This window comes from Sphaerodactylus townsendi, linkage group LG09 (genome assembly GCF_021028975.2).
Source record: "Sphaerodactylus townsendi isolate TG3544 linkage group LG09, MPM_Stown_v2.3, whole genome shotgun sequence".
Taxonomy (NCBI): Eukaryota; Metazoa; Chordata; class Lepidosauria; order Squamata; family Sphaerodactylidae; genus Sphaerodactylus; species Sphaerodactylus townsendi.
The window spans coordinates 39,831,290-39,852,395 of NC_059433.1; the positions used below are offsets into that span (position 1 = coordinate 39,831,290).

General features: G+C 39.4%; 1 protein-coding gene across 1 annotated transcript in view; it reads left to right on the forward strand.

The window, feature by feature from the left end:
* The first annotated feature begins 3,325 nt into the window (after positions 1–3,325).
* LOC125439525 (phosphatidate phosphatase LPIN2-like) overlaps positions 3,326–21,106 on the forward strand; it is a 19,782-nt gene continuing 2,001 nt past the window's right edge. Inside the window, 18 exon segments of the mRNA XM_048508635.1 lie at positions 3,326–3,358; positions 3,361–3,411; positions 3,413–3,454; positions 3,456–3,524; positions 5,132–5,227; positions 7,170–7,265; positions 7,267–7,451; positions 10,160–10,312; positions 11,227–11,350; positions 12,412–12,748; positions 13,650–13,749; positions 14,828–15,009; positions 16,378–16,471; positions 16,799–16,868; positions 17,380–17,469; positions 18,092–18,171; positions 18,504–18,645; positions 20,088–20,237. Coding sequence (XP_048364592.1) covers positions 3,326–3,358; positions 3,361–3,411; positions 3,413–3,454; positions 3,456–3,524; positions 5,132–5,227; positions 7,170–7,265; positions 7,267–7,451; positions 10,160–10,312; positions 11,227–11,350; positions 12,412–12,748; positions 13,650–13,749; positions 14,828–15,009; positions 16,378–16,471; positions 16,799–16,868; positions 17,380–17,469; positions 18,092–18,171; positions 18,504–18,645; positions 20,088–20,237 — 2,094 coding nt within the window.

Genomic DNA, 21,106 nt, shown 5'->3' on the forward strand with positions numbered 1-21,106 from the left:
ACTTTTGTTTGCTTCCCCCCTCTGGGAGGGTTTTAATTGGGGTTATTGCGGGACGTCATCTTTATTAATTTTTATCGCTGTGTTTTAATCTAATTTTAATGGGGTATTTATATGGGTTATTGTGCACTGTGTAGAGGAAACTGTGTTGTACACCGCTCAGAGCCCTTCGGGGGTAGAGCGGTATAAAAAACCCATAAACAAACAAACAAACAAACAAACAAACAAACAAACAAACAAACAGTAAATATTTGTGAGATGCATGCAGTTGTAGCCCATGTGGAGCAACTCAAGACTTGGGCCAATCCTGCAGCCTTTATCATATTTGGAGGCTGGGAGAAATTAGGGAAAGATTGGGTATGTCAGCTCATGTAGGACTCCGTGTTAATTATGTAGTCCAGGGATCTGCAACCTGCGGCTCTCCAGATGTTCATGGACTACAAATCCCATCAGCCCCTGCCAGCATGGCCAATTTGTAGTCCATGAACATCTGGAGAGCCGCAGGTTGCAGACCCCTGATGTAGTCACTTCAGCAAGAATGGAATGCAAGACAGCACAGGATCCCATCTGTGCCTCTCCTCATGGTGCCTATCTACTGTCAGCTCTCCATGTATTTTGAAGTTGAATAAGGAGAAACAGAGTGATTTCCAGTTGACAAGGGTGTCAGACAAGGATGTATTTTATCTTCCTGTCTTTTCAGTCTGTATTCAGCAGTGTAAGAAAACCTGAATTAGATTTAGTTCACGATGAAAACTGGCGGAAAGATTATTAATAGTTTGAGGTATGCAAATGACACCCACATTACTGGCAGAAAACAGCAATGACTTGACAAAAGTATTGAAAGTTAACACAGAAAGTGCCAAAGCAGGATTACAGGTGAACATGAAGAAGACAGAACTAATAACTACAGGGGAAATGCACAGAGGCCTAGCTGGACCAAACTGTAGGGGCGACTCTGTGTTTTCTGCCCTCCCCGTGGCACCTCCCCCACGCACGCCCCCACTTACCTTAGTTCAGGCTGAAAAAGTTCAGGCTGAAAAGGGGCCTGTTCGGTTCAGGCTGAAAAAAACACCCTGGTGGAAACTACACTTCCCAGGAGACTTTGGGGCCTGCAAGGTCTGCTGGGTAGTGTGGATTCCACCAGAGGCATGCCCTAAAGCCTGAACTGAATCAGATCAGTTTTTTCAGCCTGAACTTTTTCAGCCTGAACTGGAGTACGATGTAAGTGGGGTGGGTGGGGGGGGGATTTTTTGTCTCCCCAAGGCATGCAGCTGGTGCGTGGGAGGAGATGTCTAAGGTGTTCAAGAGCTAAGGTCATCAAAATGATTGAACCCTATATTATTTCTTAGTATTATGTATGGGTGTGAAAGCTGGACAATGAAGAAAGCTGACAAAGGAGAAAGTTGATTTCTTTGAAATGTGATTTTGGAAGAAGAGGTTTTATGGATACTGTGAACTGCCAAAGAGACAAATAACTAGATTCTACATGAAATCAAGAGCCTGTTGACATTTCCTCGGTGCTAAAATGCCTAAACTGGAGCTTATCATATTTTGGTCACATTAAAAAAGTAGTCCCTGGAAAAAGAGACAATAATGCTAGGAAGAGAGTTCAGGGTGAGTGGTAGAACAGACAGGAGGGACTCAATGTGAGATGGGTTGACTCTATGAAGGAAGTCTCAGCCCACTTAGGTCTGCAGGACCTGAAACCAAGGTTGCTGAAGGTACAGCTTTTGGAGCACATGGATTAATAGGGTTGCCATGAGTTCAGAAGCAACCAAGAACATACACAACTTGCATGAGACAGGAATAATAGCTGTGAAAATGCTTTTTTACAAGTAAGTGGCTTTCTATTGCTAATGTGGAAATATGTGGCAAATGTGGAAATAGGAATCTAAGGTACAGCTGTGGCAAAGGTGAGGGAAAGTTCCACTTGCAGCTAACTGAGCTTTAGAGGACAGAGATGATAGTTAATAGAAAGGTGCAAAGAAAGCTTCTGCACCCTGACTCTATAATGATTGGGTTGGGCTCATTAATTGCTCTGGTATGAGAAAATCTCTCTTTTATTAAGCTTTCTTGGAATTACTTGTCATCAGCCTTTCTCATGATGACAGAAGTCATATCAGCAGAAAAAACTTAAGTTTTATTGACATCTATAACTCCTTTTGTCCTAATAAGTATATTTAACTAGATTCCTAAAGATGTCTGTTGACAACTTCACAGATAACTTGTATCCTGAAACAGGAGGGAAGTAGAATTTCTTAATCTTTTTTAGTAGCTTGATTTCCATAAGGAAGAGGAAGTGCTTGTACCCAGGAAGTTCATCATCTGGATTTTTCTCACACTCTGACCTTGGGATTAAAAATTAAATGGAATTTAAGCTGTAAAAGATGTGACCAGCTCCTGAAAATTAATAGTCAAACTTGTGTAGATATATTTAGTTGTGTGCTTCCTGAGATTTATGGAAGTATACTACAGTGTCAGTGAAGTCTTGCATGTTCCATTTGCAAAAGCACCGTGAAAATCTGTAAATTAACTTCTAACCTACTTACACTGATGTAATGTACTTGATTCTGGATGGGGACTGAGTTCTTTCAGTAGAATTTAGTTTTAAGTCTTTCGGTTATAAAGTACACTGAGGACCAAAACAGATCTGAAAGGTGATTATAGTTCAGTTGTTTTGCAAAAAAAATGAAATTATATGCGTGCATAAACACATTTCAGATTAGGACTATGCAGGGAAGAAAGAAAGGATTTAACCCATGAAGATCCTGTTCTGTTTTGCACATTGGCTCTACGATTGCTAATTTTGTGTTAACCTTTTTTCTTTTAAAATGACTAATAGCACAAGAAGTCTTGTTTCCAGTTAATGGCCAAATTAGAATTAGACGCACTTGAAGAGTTATTTGCCTCTTCCCATCCTGTGAGTCCAAATCCAAATTTTTTGCAGTGCACACATGCAGTTTAACTTTACACAGATTGATCGAGATCCATGATCTCCATTATGCCTTCTGGCCCTCATTGATAAATCAGGGTTTGCATCTGTAATGAATAGAGTAATAGCCATAGTATAGTTAGCTTGGATTTTGTTTTAGCTTTCAATGTGTGACTGTAACCCCATTTAGGATGGAAGCTGGTTGTTGTTTTAACTTGGATAGGCAGTAAAGCTGGAGTTCTTTATATTTGTGTGCTATTAAGCTTGACCTCTCAAAAGCTGAGTGTTATCTATTGAGTCACAATCCAAGAGGAGAACTTTTGATTTGCAAGAGTATCTGAATTCTAGGCAATACTTTTAGTCACATTTCTCTGTACTTTTTTTCAGATTTGAAGTATGAATTACGTGGGACAGCTTGCAGGACAAGTTCTGTAGTTACTGTGAAGGAACTATACAAAGGCATTAATCAGGCCACACTGTCAGGGGTGCATTGATGTAATTGTTGTTCGACAACAGGATGGTAATTTTATATCTGTGCTCTCCATTCCATGTCCGATTTGGAAAGCTTGGTGTTTTACGTTCCAAGGAAAAAGTGGTAAGTAACAATGACAGGAGCTGTAGGAATAATTAATGTTCTGCTTTCATAAAATAATTCCTCTTACTAAAATCAAAGAGTTGAATCTTCTGAGAGGCAAAGTGTGTACATATTGGGGCTTTGCTGTTCCCCCCACAGGGAAACTTCGTTGATGTGCAGCTGGGGGCTAGCCAACTTATTGAGCTTACCATTTACACTGCCTGCTAGGTACCATTCCAGAGAATTAATAATGCCCCAGGTGTGGAACATGGACTACATCCTATGTGGTATAATAGTAGTTAGAGAGGGTCAGATTAGGATCTGGGGAGACCAGTTTGAGATCTTTCACTATGCCACCGGAGCTGGGAGAAACTCCCTCTCCCTCTCCTCTCTCTCTCTCTCTCTCTCTCTCACACACACACACACACACATACACACACACACAGTCTAACCTACCTCACAGTGTTGTGAGAAATAAAATGGAAAAAACAATGTAAAAGCCTCTTTGAGTCTTCATTTGACAAAAAAGGTAAGGTACAAATGGGAAATGAAGCTATTGAGTTATATTCTGCATGGCTGCAACACGTAAAGGGAATTCTATCCATGCATATGCAGAAACAATGAGAAATCTCTCTTGATTACAAATGTATCCAGGTCAAAGAAGTCTAGTCTACAAATAGAAGGCGGCTTCTTGAAGCAAAACACCTTATGTCAGTTTTGATTACTGGTAAAACTTCTTCAAAGATTCCTAACCTAGTCACACAAATAATTAGAAGACTGCAAAATAAGTAGGTTCAGAGTTATCTGGGATCATGTTGAGTGGGGCATTCCACTTTCCCTTCATCTTCCCACTTTTCCTTCATCATTCCCTTTCCCTTCATCTTCCCAGTTAAATGGTCTATTGCATACATGAGCGTTCCAGGGAGGCAGGAGTTGACCTTCGTTGGCCTCCAGACCCTCTCTCAGCTTCTATGCTGAGTAAGGAGGCTGTTGGCAAGAGATATCTTTGTGTTCCCCTATGCGGGGGGAATAGGAGGGTTTTAAAAAAAAACACCACTTTTCTAGGCTTCCTGCACCATGGGAAAGCCCTGTGGGGAGCAGGCAAAGCGGTGCTCAAGCTGCACTGGCCCTGTCCACCCCTCAACTCTGGATTGAGCTGTAAAGCTCCATTCAGGTGGGTGGCAAGACATACATATTTTTCTCATTGGATCAAGGACAGTCACTGTTGGTTTTGCAAGGCCATTCCACAATTTTTCCAACAAGTTGCTATGCCACAGAAATTAAGTGTTCATTCTTTTTTTTGTCCTCCGTCACTTTAGCTCAGAAGTGTTGCACCAGGCAGCCTGCTATATCCAGGTTGATGAGAGCGGCTTTCTCTCGCTTCCATCCAGCCCTAACAGCCTGAATGGGATCATACTGGTGCCTTCTGTGGGAGGAAGAGCTTGTATTTGTCTCCTATCGTATTCCATGGGCGATTTGGGAAGCTGGAAGGAAGTGTGTTACAAGGAAAAGATTCTTTTGTATGATTTTTCCCTGGGAATTTATATATTGTGTTGATCAAGCATTGCTTAATTTTTATTGTGATTTTTCTTGATCATTCTAAAACTATTATATTCCATTCTGCACAGATTGATATTGAAATTAATGGAGAAGCTGTTCAACTTCATATGAAGCTGGGTGACAATGGGGAAGCTTTCTTTGTTCAAGAAACAGAAGAAAAGTTTGTAAGTGGATGCCGAATATAAAATATTAAATGGTGCATCTTAATGCTTTTTTCCCTGTCACTTCAAATTTTGCCAAATTATTTCTTAGATTGCTACCTGTGTGCTTTCCTGCTAATAACAGGGCGTTCCCTGTGCATGCTTTACTTCATTCAGGGGATTTAAACTCCCCATTTATTTTTTAAAAAGCTTTTCAGATTTTTTCATGGGGTCCCCTGAATCTGCAGAAAAGCTTGTTGGAAGGAGGTATCTGTAGGCACAGGTTATAATTTGGAATTCACGTATGTAGATGGCTACTGAAATGTGAAACTCAGAAGGTGGAAAAAAATATAGGTCTGGTACCTACATTTTGGAGGCTAGCTCCTAGACTAAAAAATAAATCAAGTCCTGTGTTAGAACAGAAGTTGCTGTAAGGCAGTAGGCCCAGAATTCAGTTTGCATTCTTTAATCCATTTTGATTTTGCTGTGTTACTCAAGTTTCATTTTTCTAGTTTAACACTACCATAGTCAGTGATTGTTCAGTTGCAGAAAGAGATGATTTAGGGATATTCACATACAAGAGACATGTTTTTAAAAAAGTTCATCACAAAGTAGTCTTGCATGAGTAGATTTGCAATATTGCCAATACATGGTTGGCATTAGTTTCTGAGAAAATGGGGGAAATGCAATTAAACAGCACACACACACACTTTGGGAATCTTCAGATGCTTTGTTTGCATTCTTGGTAGATAGAATTTATTTGTTCATTTTGTATGAATAAATACAGTTAAAGTTCAGAAAATATAGCACCTGATGCAAGACTAATGTTTTCAAGACAAAAGTTTAAAGGTGCATGGAAGAGCCACGATTACAACTACGTTCTCCTTGTGGCATTAGAGTTGCTGGATCATGATTGTGTAATTGTTCCTGTTAGTTTTGATGTAGTGTTATAAAATCAATAAAAATTATTTTAAAAATTATAAAAAAGGATTATTTTTCTTAGCAAAAAGGTAATTAAATATGTGAAAAAAAAAAGAACATCCATGGAAATTCACTTAGGATATAGGGCCACCTGTTTGAAGTAATGCATACTGTATTGCTTTATCAAACTTAAAAGCCAGCTTTTTTGAAAGACCCTAGATGTGTCTATGTGAAATACTAAAAAGAGAAAACCTGTGTAAATATACCAGCCCAGGTGACAGTAAGTCTCCTTCCAGAAGAAGACTCTGGTGTTCCACACTACTGAAAAGTCTCTACTTCTTGCTAGAGTTACTTGATGTAAGGTTGGAACTAGGAATGTATTTATTGCTTATATTGTCGAGAGCTTTCACAGCCGGATTCAACTTCAGTTGTTATTGGGTTTCTGGGCTTTGTGGCCGTGGTCTGGTAGATCTTGTTCCTAAACATTTTCACCTGCATCTGTGGCTGGCATCTTCAGAGATTGTTAATATCCTGGAGAGAAGTCTGTTATATACTGTGCATACAGACCATGACCACACAGCCTGGAAAACCCACAACAACCAGTATTTATTGCTTGTTTAAAGAATTTATAGCACCACCAGCAGCTGCGAGTACAGTAGACTGCTGGAAAATCCAAAATTCATTTTGTGGGAGTAGTGGAAACTACAGTGGTAGTTATAGTGAATAGAGTTGCTGAATACAGTAGTTTCCGGGTTCACATAAATGATTGATGCAGACTTGTATGTAAAAGTGAGCGGAGAAAAAAAAATCTGAAAGAATTCTGAGACTCCCATTTTATGATGTCCAAAAATATCCCAGAATGATACTCTTGCAGTAGTCACCTAAATATGATTGGACATAGATAATTACTGGATAAAAGTAGGGATTTTTCCATGATATCAGTCTGCAATTATCTACATGATTTTCAACATTTGCTGGAATATGTATACTAATTGTTACATTGATTTAGTATAGGATGTATCTATCATTCTCCCCTCAGCCTAAGGAAAAAGTTCCAGCCCATCTAGCAACATCCCCAATTCCCACGGATGATCAGTTTTTCAAAGATAGCGATGACCATTTGTTGAAGTCAAATGAGAATGCAAGGAAAAATGCAAAGCTCAGACATTCCACAAATTGTAGAAACAAGGGCCTGTGTTTTCCTCTGGATCTTAATGAGAAAAGAGAAAAAAGTGAGGAGGAAAAGAAAGAATGTAAACAAGATCCCAAGAAAGAAAGATCCGATCTCCTCTCCTGGAACTGAAGAAGTACTTGAAATAGGAAATCAGTTCTGATGATGAGAGGAAAGTATTCAGTTACTTCAGGAGTAAGCTGTTAAAGTATCTTATTTGGCTCAATTTTCAAATCACTTAAAGTTCACTAAGGCTGTTGATACTGTAAGTTTGAAATCCTAAAGTATACTTCTCCTAATCCATTAGAACACTTATTATTTCTTAACTACTTTTTTTTGAAGAGGGAATTCAAAGAGTAAAAAAATATCTTCTGTGTACCAGTAAATCGCATAAGAACTAACATTTTAATTGTAAAGCCTTATGATATCAGAATTTTTTTTTAAACCATATTTATCTGCACAGTCAAGTACTGGTGACTTGACACTATATTGATCTATTCAAGACATGATTTTTCCTGCTGGTCCATGAAATTTGTTTATCAGTGTTTTTTTCCCACACAAAATAGTTTAGAATGTCCTCTAGAACATTTTCGATCCCCCCACCCCTTTACCACAATGTTTGCCTGCACTTATCTCCTCCAAACATTTCAAAAATGTTTGCTGATTAAATGCCTTGTAATCAATCTGTTGAATCATTGCTTCATGTAATTGTGGGTTTACTCATGAGTAAATTTACCTGCCTGTAAGAGAAAGTGTGAGGGGGAGGGTAGAAAAAAATAGTAAAAAAAATACACAAAAGATGAGTAGAAAACCAAGAGGTGAGAGGAAAAAAGAGTGAGGCAAGGGAACATGAAAAAAAATGCCAGGCCAGGCTCCCAGAGTGGGAGGTGAGTGAGGGCACAGAGGGGCTTGAGAAGCGGGTTGGCTTTTTCACCCAGGGAAATTTACAATGTTTCAAGAATACAACACACACCTGCATGGGAAGCCGGCAGGAAATGTCTGAGCCTAAAGAATCATTGTACAAGAGTTTTCAAACATGCCTATATCCTATCCTTTGAGTCTATCCTATAAGGAGACTCAAAGGGGCTTACAATCTCCTTTCCCTTCCCCCCCCCCCCACAAACACCCTGGGAGGTAGAGTTGAAGCTGGTAGAGTGAAGCTGAGGCCCCTTCCGCACACGCATAAAATAATGCATTTTCAAACCACTTTCACAACTGTTTGCAGGTGGATTTTGCCATTCACTTTACAGCTTCAAAGAGCACTGAAAGCAGTTTGAAAGTGCATTGTTCTGCATGTCTTGGAATGAGCCTGAGAGAGCTGAGAGGAAAAAGAACTGTGACTAGCTTAAGGTCACCCAGCTGGCATGTGCCAGAGTCCTGAGGCTAATCCTGAATTCCCCAGATAAGCCTCCACAGCTCAAGCGGCAGAAGCGGGGAATCAAACCCTGGCCCCTTCCGCACTTTGTGCAAAATGTCACGTTTTCAAACCACTTTCACAACTGTTTGCAAATTAGTTTTGCCATTCATACAGCTTCAAAGAGCATTGAAAGCAGTTTGAAAGTGCATTATTCTGCATGTCGCGGAATGAGCTAAGTTCCTCCAGATTAGAATACACCTGCTCTTAACCATTATGCCTCATTTCTGGTTCAAAATCAGGAGAAAATGAAATGTGGAACAGCATGGAAGTGGCCGTTTATTAAAATCCCTGAAAAGTTTTAAATGATTTGTGTGGAAAAAGGCCACTAAATGTTATAGAAATATTTAGAAATTTAATAGGTTATTGTGGGTTTTCTGGGCTCTGCGAGGAATTTGAGTGGGGAGTGAGGGGCACAGCCTGGAAATCCCTAGCGATCAGTTGATTCAGGCCATGAAAACCTTCAACAACATATTTAAGAGGTTACTTTTGACAATTCTAAATGTTAACATGTTTCATGTACTTCATTTAGTGGTTAATTTTTGTTAATAATTCTTAAGATGTACTATTCCAAAAAAGTAGACCGCATTGTAAAGTAGGAAAGACACTTATTTTTTTAGACAGAGAATGAAAATTTTTTTAGACAGAGAATGAAAATTTTAGACAGAGAATGAAAATAGCATACTATACAGTGAGGAAGCTGGAGCCAAAACTCAGCTGTGAGGGACAATTGGCTTCCATCTCATTGTCTATTCCACAGTGCACACTGTTGTGCACCTCAGCTACTGTTATCCAACGAGGCAGAGGCGAAAGCTCTAATTCTCCCTGGCCCGCCCCATTGTGAACAGAATGCATACAGTGAGCTGCTCACTCCTCCATGCAAGTGGAGAAACATAAACATGACCAACTGAGGTGCTATATGAAGGAGGTCTCTGCTGATACCTCTGTTTCTGTTTACTCAAAGAGAGGGGTAGCTAAAGAGACCTTGCTTACTGGGTGTGGGATTCAGCCAGTGCTGATTTCTCTGCAGCCTTTGTTTTGGTTCAAAATATGCCCCCTCTAAAATTTAGTTGATTACGAGAGGTCTACCATCTTTTTAAAATTTATATGCTTTGTGTTTATTTGGGACTGTCAAAATATACAAAATAGTCATGATGATTGGTTCTGGTGGGTTTTCTGGGCTGTGTGACCGTGGTCTGGTGGATCTTGCGCCTAACATTTCGCCTGCATCTATGGCTGGCATCTTCAGAGGTGTATCACAGAGGGAAGTCTGTTACATACTGTGTGTAACAAACTTCCCTCTGTGATACACCTCTGACATTCAAGCCATAGACTCTAGGCGAAATATCAGGGCTGCTCGATCCACCAGACCATGAAAGCCTTCGACAATACAGTCATGATGATGATTGCTTTTTAATATATTGACTTTGGGACTGTCAAAATATATCAGTGATGATGACAGTGGCTTTTTAATATACTGACTTTACCTCCACAGAAATTCCTCAGATTCTCCACCAAAGGATGAAGAATATAAAGAATCATTGCTTTACCATTCAAAAGACCACTACCCCTTATCTGATGGAGACTGGTCTCCTTTGGAAAAGTAGGTCACTTTCTTGAGTCAATTGTCTGCATAAATAATTGTGGCATTTAAAAAGAATATAGCTTGTAAAACTGCTCTGACCTAAAAATTACCCAGTGGAACTTTTGATTTATATTACATTTGGGTTCTACTACTGTATTTTGCCATAGTTCGGTGGATCGCTTTCACTAATAAATATCGTAAGCGCACATACCCTCTAACCTAATATTAGGAGCTTTTTGCATAGCTCATTCATCTCTTTTTGTAGCAGTACCTGAAACTCTTTGTGGTATAATTTTGGATACTTTTTATGTGCCATGAAATTGATTTGGAATTGATACTGTGACAAAGCAAGTAAGGAAGGTAAATTATTACTATAATTGTCCTGGAAAATGTGTCATTTTTGTCTGCTACTTCTTTATCCTTAGAGACTCATTTAAGGTAGATTTTTTTTGTGGCTTGGTACGGAATGCTTCCTTCTAAGAAAAAAAAGATGTACTAATGGAAAGATACCACATGGATTTGGAAGACTCAGCTGATAATTTTTGGATTATTACTGAGATATCATGCTTTGCTATGGAATATTGGCTGACCAGCCCATTTTGCTGAAGTCTTAAAAACGACAGGGTTATAGGAATTTTAAACACAAGCTACTCATGAGAGCAGTTACATAAACACTTTTCAAAATAAAGTGTTTGGTGAGAACATTTAAAACATAACAAAGTAAGCTGTTTAGAGCGGTCTGTTTGTGATTCCGCTAATGCGAATTTTGTTCCTCACCTCCTCTTTCACCTTCTGAAAACCCAGTTTGGCTTTCTGCCCTGCTGCCGAATAACTGAAGCTCTGTTGAACTGGTGAAAACTCTCAGGAAGGGGGGGAAAACAGCACTTGAACAAGAACATCTTTAGCACAACAGCTTTGTTTTATTTTTGCAGCCCTTTTAATCAGGCAGCTTGTCCTAAAAGTGATTCAGAACTGGAAGTTAAGCCTGCAGAGAGCTTACTGAGAGCAGAATCACACATAGAATGGACATGGGGAGGTTTCCCTGAATCGACCAAGGTAAAGTTATATGAAGTAGCTGTTTTGGTTTTGGTAGTGATCCAGGAAGGGAATGTTTCTTTTATAAAACAGCTGTGTGGTTGTGAATATAAAAATAACGATAGAAATAACATGAAGGCAGCACCCTCTTGTGGTTTTTCATTGTTCCTTTTAAAATGTAGCAGTCTCAAATTTGGCACGTTCATGGTGTAGTAATTTGCGTGGCTGTGAACTGAGTTTGTGTCCCTTTTTCAGAGCGCGGTGCATCTGAAGTCTTACGGTCCCTGATATAACGCACGCATCCGTTTTTAACACAGATGTTGGTGTCTTAGTGAGCCTCACGTACTGCCTTGGGGGCAGGCTTCTCTCAGCCCAGGACCCACTCCTTTCACGACTGTAGATTTCAGTCAGTGAAGACTTTCTGATTGACTTCTGTGCCTTAGAAATCTGGAATTTTCCCTTTGAAAACTGGAAACTATAGGACTTATTTTTTTCTATGCATTATTGTTTTATATAAATCCATGTACATTTTGCATATGAAACACATTGCTATACTTTCATACTAGAATTGCTTGCATTTTCACCAAGCTCTGTTTCTAAATTAACTTGTGCTTTAAAAGTAGCTATACACGGGATTCTTGAAATGAGCAGGTGATGTCTTTGGCATGTCTCAATTTGGTTTATATTAGGAACCCAGATGCGACACAGTTGCTGTGTGCAGAACTTGTCAGATGAGGTGGTCCAATCTGTTATATTCATAGTGATGTAACATAATGATATAATACCTCCCTCAGACAGAATGAGGTTGGGAGACTTGATTTATATATTTTTAAAGACTGTGGCAATATATTCTGGTAAGGCTGCACCTAATGACTGATATTTTAAAATAAAGAATATTTTATCTAGTATTCTGGATCAGCTGATCTGTTTTATCCTCAAAATATCCAAATGAGCCTTCGTAGCTGAGAGATTTGAAGCTGGATTTTCCAAGACCTAATCCAACAGTAGCTACTACACAGCAGTGTCTCTGTGATTTGTACAGGTGATGAGATAAAGCATTAACGAACAGTTTTCTTTTTCAGATAAGCAAGAAAGAAAAATTAGAACATCCTAGAACTGTCACACTCACCCCAACAGAGAAGACTCATTTCCGAGTCATCTCCATCACTGACACAGTTGAAGATGACAATTTGGTGAACAGTTCAGTTTGCGTGGTACTGAAACCCGAACCAAGAACTCATCCTCTACTTAAGGAGTTAGATATAAGAGACGGTCTTGCTTCTACAGAGACGGAATCTGTTTTGGAAATTCTTCAAGACTCATCTACATTGGATACTGATACTCTTCCCAGTCCGTTGGTAGATTCTCCATCAGAAACTAAACAACTGGCAAAACTTGGCTCTCCTTCAAAGAAGAAAGGTATTCATCTTCAGATGATTTCCTTTACCAAATCTTTACTTTTATTTATAGTTTCCAAATATTTAACCATTTGTCCGATGGAAAATGTGTTTGCAGCTGTTTATTCAAAATGTTGCAAACAAGGGACCCTCAAGAACTTGCAGGGGGCATCTGACTTCTCCTTCCCCACTGTTTCCTCTATCTCTTCCTTGAAAACTGCCCTAGCTTCTTTACTTTCCTACTACCTTTTCTGCACCTCACATACTAGTCAACTTATTTATCTGATCTCCTGTGTCTTCAGTTTTCCCTCCTTTCCTCTACCTGGCAATCTCTCTCCTGGAAAAGTCTGGCCCAGTTTCATGGTGCCAGGTGAGCTGCGCCCAGTTATGTGTTGGGGAGCCAGCAACGACTTGTGGGGATGCCTCAGTTTCTCCTACCCACAATATTTCCTCCTACCCTCCTTCTAGCAGCCCCCATATCCTCGCTTTCCCCTGCTTCTTCCTTTCCTTACTTCACATTAACCAGTCAACCTTTTATCTGCTTCCCATCTTCAGATAAATTGGTTATTTGCTTCATTTGTTTCTCACCTTTCTCCACAATGGAGAGCCTAAATAGCTTACATCATTCTCCTCTCCATTTTATCCTCACAACATCCCTGTGAGAAAGGTTTGGCTGAGAGTGCATGACTGGCCCACAGTCATACAGTGAGCTTCCACAGCAGAGCGTGGATTTGAACCTGGGTATCCTAGATCCTCTAACCACTGCACCACACTGACTTTTGCAAGGTGGCTGCTATTGATCCTTTGCAAGCAGCCACACCTGGGATGCATTTGAAGGCTGCGATAGAAATAAAATAAATCAATAAATATGACATGTTTAAATGTGATACTTATCAGTTGTTCTAAATGAACACATCTTCCAGGGGCACATAAGAGAAGCCAGCACCAAGGGCCTGATGACATATACTTGGATGATTTGAAGGCTTTGGAACCTGAAGTTGCAGCTCTGTATTTTCCCAAGAGGTACTTCTAATGCAGCAGACCACATTGAGTATTTCACAGTGATGTATTGTTCTTTAAGGCTGCAGCCATAAGGGCTCTTTCCATAGAGTAAACCCCATTGAAATATCATGGACCTGTTTAGGATTTCTCTTAACCAGTAGGAGTTACTTGGCATAACTTTGGCTGGACTGAACCCCAGTTGATTAGGATGTGTTTTGTTGAAATTATATCTCTAGAAGTGATTAAATATTTTCTTATGAACAAATGCTTAAGTTGGAGAGTTTTGGTTTAGGGAAAAGTAGTTAAAGTAGGAACTTTGCAGAAAGTACAAACATTGTGGAAAATAGGAAGAGGGAAAACATTCTATCATGAAACAGTAAAATGGTATCATCTTGTGAAATAGGTTGTAAGTTGAGAACAAACCAATAGAAATGTTGTCATATCAAAGAACTTTTGATCTAAGAGCTCTTGCAGAAGAAACACTCATGTTCCAAAAAGAGTGAAAATTGCAAATTAAGGTTCTCACTTTCTTGCGTATTATGCTTGCTTATAACTTTGGCTCTGGCATCTTGCCATGATTTTTCAGTCCCAAACATTCTCACTGCTGAAACCCGTGTAAATATTAGGTCAGTAATATTTAATAAGAATTTAGTTACATGTTGAAATAAGATACACATTAATTAGAACAATTGTTTCATTTAAACACTAATCTTGAGATAAATCATGTTGTTCTTTGCAGCTCACATTAAGAGGGAAAAGTAGACTGGATTTGTATAATGAATTGTACAGCTCTAAGTGAACTCACTGTAAGAGGTTGGATCTGACCAATCATTTCCATACACACAAGGGGTTGGGATATTTGCCTTTGCCAGTGCCTCCTCCAGACCTCTCCTCCGTGCAGTTCCTGGGGAATTGTCAACTGTTTATTAACTTATTAACCCCATCTTCCCTCATGGTTCCCCAAGAGGGGCATTTTGGGCCGAAATCCCTCTGTGGTGAAGATTTTTGGTGGGAGCCAACCCAGTTTATTGCTGTATTTGGCAGGTTTTTAAATAATTAGTTGTGTACATGGAAATCTACTTCTTTTTCTTCGATGAAGTCTGGTAGGTTCCAGACAGTGGGTGGAATGTGATACCCTCTCTGGGTCACAGTCGCCACAATCTGTGGGAAGTGCAGCAGCTGACAGTGGCACAGAGTGCATGTCTGATTCTGCCATGGACTTGCCTGATGTCACTCTCTCTCTTTGTGGAGGTCTTAGTGAAAATGGAGAGATATCAAAAGGTGTGTAAGAATCAGTTTTATTCTTACTATTGTCATGAAAGCTTGTATTTTAAATAGCTTTGAGAAAACTTATTAGTGTGGATCAGCGCAGCATCAGACTCAAGAAGTCTTCATGTATCTGTCTGCAAATAGACAGAAGGTTCTCTTCCTGAAGGCATTTTCCTGTTGAGATACACCAGACTGTCCACATGTGAGTGACAGGCTGGCTTGAGTGGTGAGATTGGCAGTCTGTCTTCTTAGGAAGAATCATTATGTGTGTAGGTTTTACTGTGATGAAGACTTTGGAAAACGATAACAAAGGTCTGGTTCAAAAGTTGTATTTCAACAAGTTATTTGTTAATAGCTGCTAAACAGATGTGTATTTGTAGGGAAGTCAAGCAATTTAGAGGCAAGTGGCTTTTTAAATATTTCTAGATATATTAACATTTAATTAATATTTTAATCACTGTTGCAACAGAAGTGTTCCACTAGACTTTTGGAATTAATTCTGTTGAGTTGAGTACTCAGAAGAATGTTTAAGTTAACGTTTTGTGATATTGTGGCAATATAATGACAACAGCTGGAGCCAGCAGCATGGCCTTATTACTGGTAGCAAAATAAATTTCGCCTTTTATTACTTTCAATTACACATGTTATTTTAATTTTTTTAAAAAAAATTGCATTCTTGGCTTCTTCTGAGTTATTTATACATTACATCAGTATCTATTGTTACAGTATATAATTAAACAAGTGCGATGGAGGACAGTGTCACAGAGGTTACTATGATGCCACCAAAAGTAGCTTCTAGCTGGCAAAAGATTTCTGACCCATCTTATGTAAACAATTTTCATATATGTTTTTAATCCCCATGCCCAAAATTTCTGCTGGCTAGAATGTGCACAGTCACAGCCAGATTATACTTAAATATGCCATAGGAGGGAAATGTGTAGGCTGCCATTTGAACATCATAGAAGTTTAAAAAACAGAAAGTGTTGTTCAAGTGCCATTTTTAAATATTTGTTTTCAAAAATCAGAAAATTCTGCTGACCAAAGTAAAAGCCGTAAGAACTCTGGCAATTTCCCAGAACTGGATTATATTTGTCATTTGCCAAGCTGGTTTGTTTTAGGAAAATTTCTGACACAGAAAACTTCACTTCCTGTTTTCTAAAGTTGCTTTGCTTTTTCATTTCTTCCCTCATGTAAGGTTGTGTGGTTTTTGAGCAGGAATGATATTGACAGTTCGCTCCTCATTTAAACTATGATCACTTAAGGAAAATGCATCCTCTTGCAAAAAGTTTATATCATTACTACACAGCAAACTTGATTGAGACTGTGTTTTTAAGCAGGAGAAAATGTTTTAATAACTGATAAAATGTTCTTGCATTGCAGAAAAATTCATGGAGCATATTATTACTTACCATGAATTTGCTGAAAACCCAGGACTTATAGACAATCCTAATCTTGTAATAAGGATATACAATAGGTAATATTTTATGCATTTTCTATTAAATATTGGTTTTTCTTTATTTTCAATAAATTTGCCCAGTTAATGAGCATTGTAGCAGTCATTCTGTTTTATTTTGCCCTTTAAAAATAATTCTTAAATTTGAATAGAACGTAATAAATACTTATTGGCTGACACCTTAACAAATGTGTAGCATATAATTTGAGCTGCGATGAAAGGAGAATAACCTACAACAAATGAGTAATCTTCTGCGTTCACTGATGTGTTGTGTTGTAGTTGTTATACTTTTGTTGGATGTATATTTTACAGTCATTCTATAACACTGAACTGTCTTCTGTATAACAGGTACTATAACTGGGCATTGGCTGCTCCCATGATTCTCAGCCTGCAGGTGTTCCAGAAGAATTTACCTCAGGTAATGCTGTGGATTGGATTGGACCATACAAATATGCCAGAATACATAAGGCCAGAATATCATCTTGGGAAGGAAGGGCTTTGCTTCGTGTTTGTCCCACATTTCCCCAGTGTTGCCACTAGTGAGGGGGGAGCTGGCATAGCACTAGGATAGGGCTGGATGTCCAAGTGAGATCATGTCTCCAGATGCCTGTGTTCCTTTGGAGAGGCTTGGAGGCATCTTATCTTTGTGAGGGAAGAAGCACTACCAAGCAAACAAATGGCAACCTGTGGGCAACTTGTATGCTGTTTCTAAGATGGCACATCCATTTCCACATGTATCTCTAGTTTGTGCATCCCACATATCCTGTGCTTTGTCTGCTTCCCTTAATTTCCCCTGCAAGCACTCTTTTGCTCCTCTTCCTACCATATACCCCCCTGCTCATTTAACGAAATTGGGGGGAAAGGCTTCAGAGGAAGGCCCCAGGTATGACCTTACTGTATATACAAACTACATTTTTTTATGATTTTAGACTACAGTTGAATCTTGGATTAAAGATAAAATGCCAAAGAAGTCTGGAAGATGGTGGTTCTGGCGTAAGAAAGACAGTTTAGTTAAACAGGTAAAGTAAATTCAGTAGCTAACAACACTTCTGATTGGTAACTTCCTTCATGTTTATTAGAAAAAAATGGCAATATGTGCTCCATTTATTTAAAGAAGAAGAGTTGGTTTTTATACCCCACTTTTTCTCTACCTTTAAAGAGTCTCAAAGTGGTTTACAATCACCTTCCCTTTCTACAACAGACACCTTGTGAAGTAGATGGGGCTGAGAGAACTGTGACTAGCCCACTGACACTCAGCAGGCGTCATGTGGAGGAGCGGGGAATCAAACCTAGTTCTCCAGATTAGAGTCTGCTTCTCTTAACCACTATACCACACTGAACCAAACATCATAATCCTAAAATTCCCAATATTAATTTCTAAATGAATTGCATGGCAATGTGGGAAGCTGTTCATTCTGATTTGGGAGGCAATACTACACTATCAGCTTGGCAACATCAATAAAATGAGACGAGTGAAATAACTCTTCCTTGAAACAGTCATCGTATCATTGATTGAATTCAGAATGAGAATATGACTGAGTTGTCATGTTAGTCAGAAATATTGCAGGTTGTCTTTCAGTTCAGGTGACAGTGAAGATGGATAATGTATTGATGTTTTTGTTCGTTGTTTTCATATAATAGCTTCCTGAGCCAAAGGAAGGAAAATCTGAGGCTCCAAAAGGGGACCTATCAGCTGCTATGAAGGAACAAGTTGAAAGCCGGTAGGTTTCATTCAAGTGAGATTATGTTTGGAGTGAATACCTGATTTTTGAAAAACAGGAAGTTAGCACTTCATCTTGATGAAGCATTTGACCAGGACCAGTGCATGGAATGCAATTTAATATATTCTGATGCTGCACAACTATTCGGTCATTTTGCTGGTTTCCAAAAATATCAGACTAACCGAAGAATCATTAAAACTAGAAAATGGCGAACAAGCACAGCTTCATTTTTTTGGAATGAATTTTAGAATGTATTTCATGTTGTAGAATACCTGGACATTTATTTGAACCAGCTCTTGATACATCTTATTGCTGTTTGTATGTCGTATTAGGCCTATGGATGATTCTTCTAGTGATGAAGAATCACAGGAACTGAAAGAAACCTTTAAAAAAGATTCTATTTCAATGGAACAGCCAAGCCATGGAAATTCTACCTCGTATAAAAAATCATTACGATTGTCTTCAGACCAAATCGTAAGTCTATACATCCTGATAATGTAAATAGTTCTTGCCAAGAGACGAATAGACCTTTCCAAGAGACGAATACCTGGAGAAGTAAAGATCCAATTACCATTTTTTTCTGAAGAACATTTCTGGGATACAGTTAATCTTTCTGGGATCTGATTCTCCTTTGCAACTTCTAGAAAAATCCTCCTTTGCGGGAATCTCCCTCCATAAACTTATCATAACTTTAGTTTGGCATTACTAAGGTTTATGAGTATTATAGGAACAGAATGACACACATTCATTTGCTGATGATCACTATTGTGTGGTGGAATGCAGCATCAAATCACAGCCGATTTACAGTAACCCCAAACAAGTGGTTTGCCATTGCCTGCCTCTGCATAACAACGCTGGACTTCTTGGGGGGTCTATCATCCAAGAACTACCCAGGGATGGCCCTGATTAGCTTCTGAGAGCTGATGAGATTAGTCCAATGTTATAGCAAATGTCAAACCTATTTTAAAAAAATGTTTTAAAAGCATGTCGTGTTGAAAGTTATATGGACTAGTAAATACTTCAAGGTCTAGTATTACAGTGCAGTTTGTGGACTATGTTTCCATCAGAATTTTATCTCCATTTTTGTGCTGAGTGATAGAAATGCAGAAATATGAAACAGGGATTAAAAAACAAATAATAATAAAATATACTTTTAGGAGAACTGTTTCCTGCATCTTAGAATGGTTCTCATTTGGTTAAGCTCTTCTTTGTTACAGAACGCTGAAGGATTGTAGAAAAATAGTCTCCCGTTCAAAAAAGGGTAGTGCCTGTGCAGTCCCAAGAACCCTGTGAATTTTGGTCCTTTACTTGGATTTTTTAAAATGTCTGACAGTTCTTTTAGCCTGCTGTATTTCTGTGGAATGGAGGAGCTAACTTGAGAGGATATTAAAGAACTATAAATTACAAACTTTGAACTTCAGAGAAAGGGACCTTATAGTATGCAAATGGTAAAGCTTTACTCAACTTTACTCAGGCACTTCAATTCTAAATACCTTTATTATAGCTTATTTTGATATTAGTCTTGCTTATTTGGAACATCAGCATGCCTAAGTTCAATGAAAACATTTAATGAAATGGGTTTCTTTGCATTGTTTCTATTCCAGAGATTCTGTGGCTTTTTAGTTAATCTTGAGGGGGCAGATGTTGACATAATGTAAGAGTTCATTATGTCGGGATTGACCTGTATCCAGTCTGCTTTTCAGTTCATGATTTTGGAGGTAAACTTGTGCAGACTGATATTTTGGCTTAACTGGTTTGTAGAAAGAGGATATTCAGCAGATATTCTTAAATGCTATTACAAAAATTCTAAATGTAACAATAATTAGTTTTAGTGCTGGAATGTACATTTTTTTTGCAAGAGGAATACTGTATTCCTTTTTTTTTGTTAACTTTAATGGTGCCTTTTGATTTTAAAGGCAAAGCTGAAGCTTAGAGATGGCCCAAATGATGTTGTGTTCAGCATTACAACCCAGTATCAGGGGACTTGCCGTTGTGCAGGAACGATATACCTGTGGAACTGGAATGACAAAATCATCATTTCTGATATTGATGGGACAATAACAAAGTAAGCTACACTGCTGTGCTGCCATCTGTTTCTGTTCCGTAAGGCTGAGAAAATTGCTACTGGAAAAAAAAATCTTTGTTTAATTTCTGCTGCATCCATCCCCCCCTCCCCTCCCCCGCCAATATCTTTGCAGGAATTTGATGTGATTGGTTAAACATGTTAATGTCTGGCTTATGTACCAAATAATTGAAACCAGTACCTTTTGAGTTGTCCAGAACTATATTAGGCAGTTCTATGTGAATTGTTGAAGGCTTTCATGGCCAGAATCAACTGGCTGTAGTGGGTTTTCCAGTTTTCCAGACGGAGAAGCCATGGTCTGATAGTTTTTGCTCCTAGTGTTTTGTCTTCATAGGTCAGGGGTCGGGAACCTGCGGCTCTGGAGCCGCAAGCGGCTCTTTGACACTTCTTCTGCGGCTCCACAAGGCTTCCCACCGGCTGAAGCGAAGTGGTGGGACGTTGGGACTGGTCGTGCTGTCCTGCGCGGGCAGCCGCGATGCCGCCGCTGCCCGCAGAGGCAGTTCTGCACAGAGCCACCCAGGGTGTATGCAGGGAGCTTCCCTTGCCTTGCAGATCAGCTTCAGGCGGCTGCAAAGACACACCCCGGGAGATCGGAGGGCAGCGTGGGCGTGTCTTTGCTGCCGCCTGGAGCTGAACTGCAAGGCAAGGGAAGCCCCTTGCACGCACCCTGAGACTCCTAAAAATCTGTGTGTTTGAATGGAATGTGTGTTTGAATGTGTATTTGAATGGAATGGAAGCCGCCCAGGGTGCGTGCAAGAGGCTTCCCTTGCCTTGCAGTTCAGCTCCCGGCGGCTGCAAAAACACGCCCGGGAGATCCGAGGGCAGCGCGGGCATGTCTTTGCTGCCGGCAGG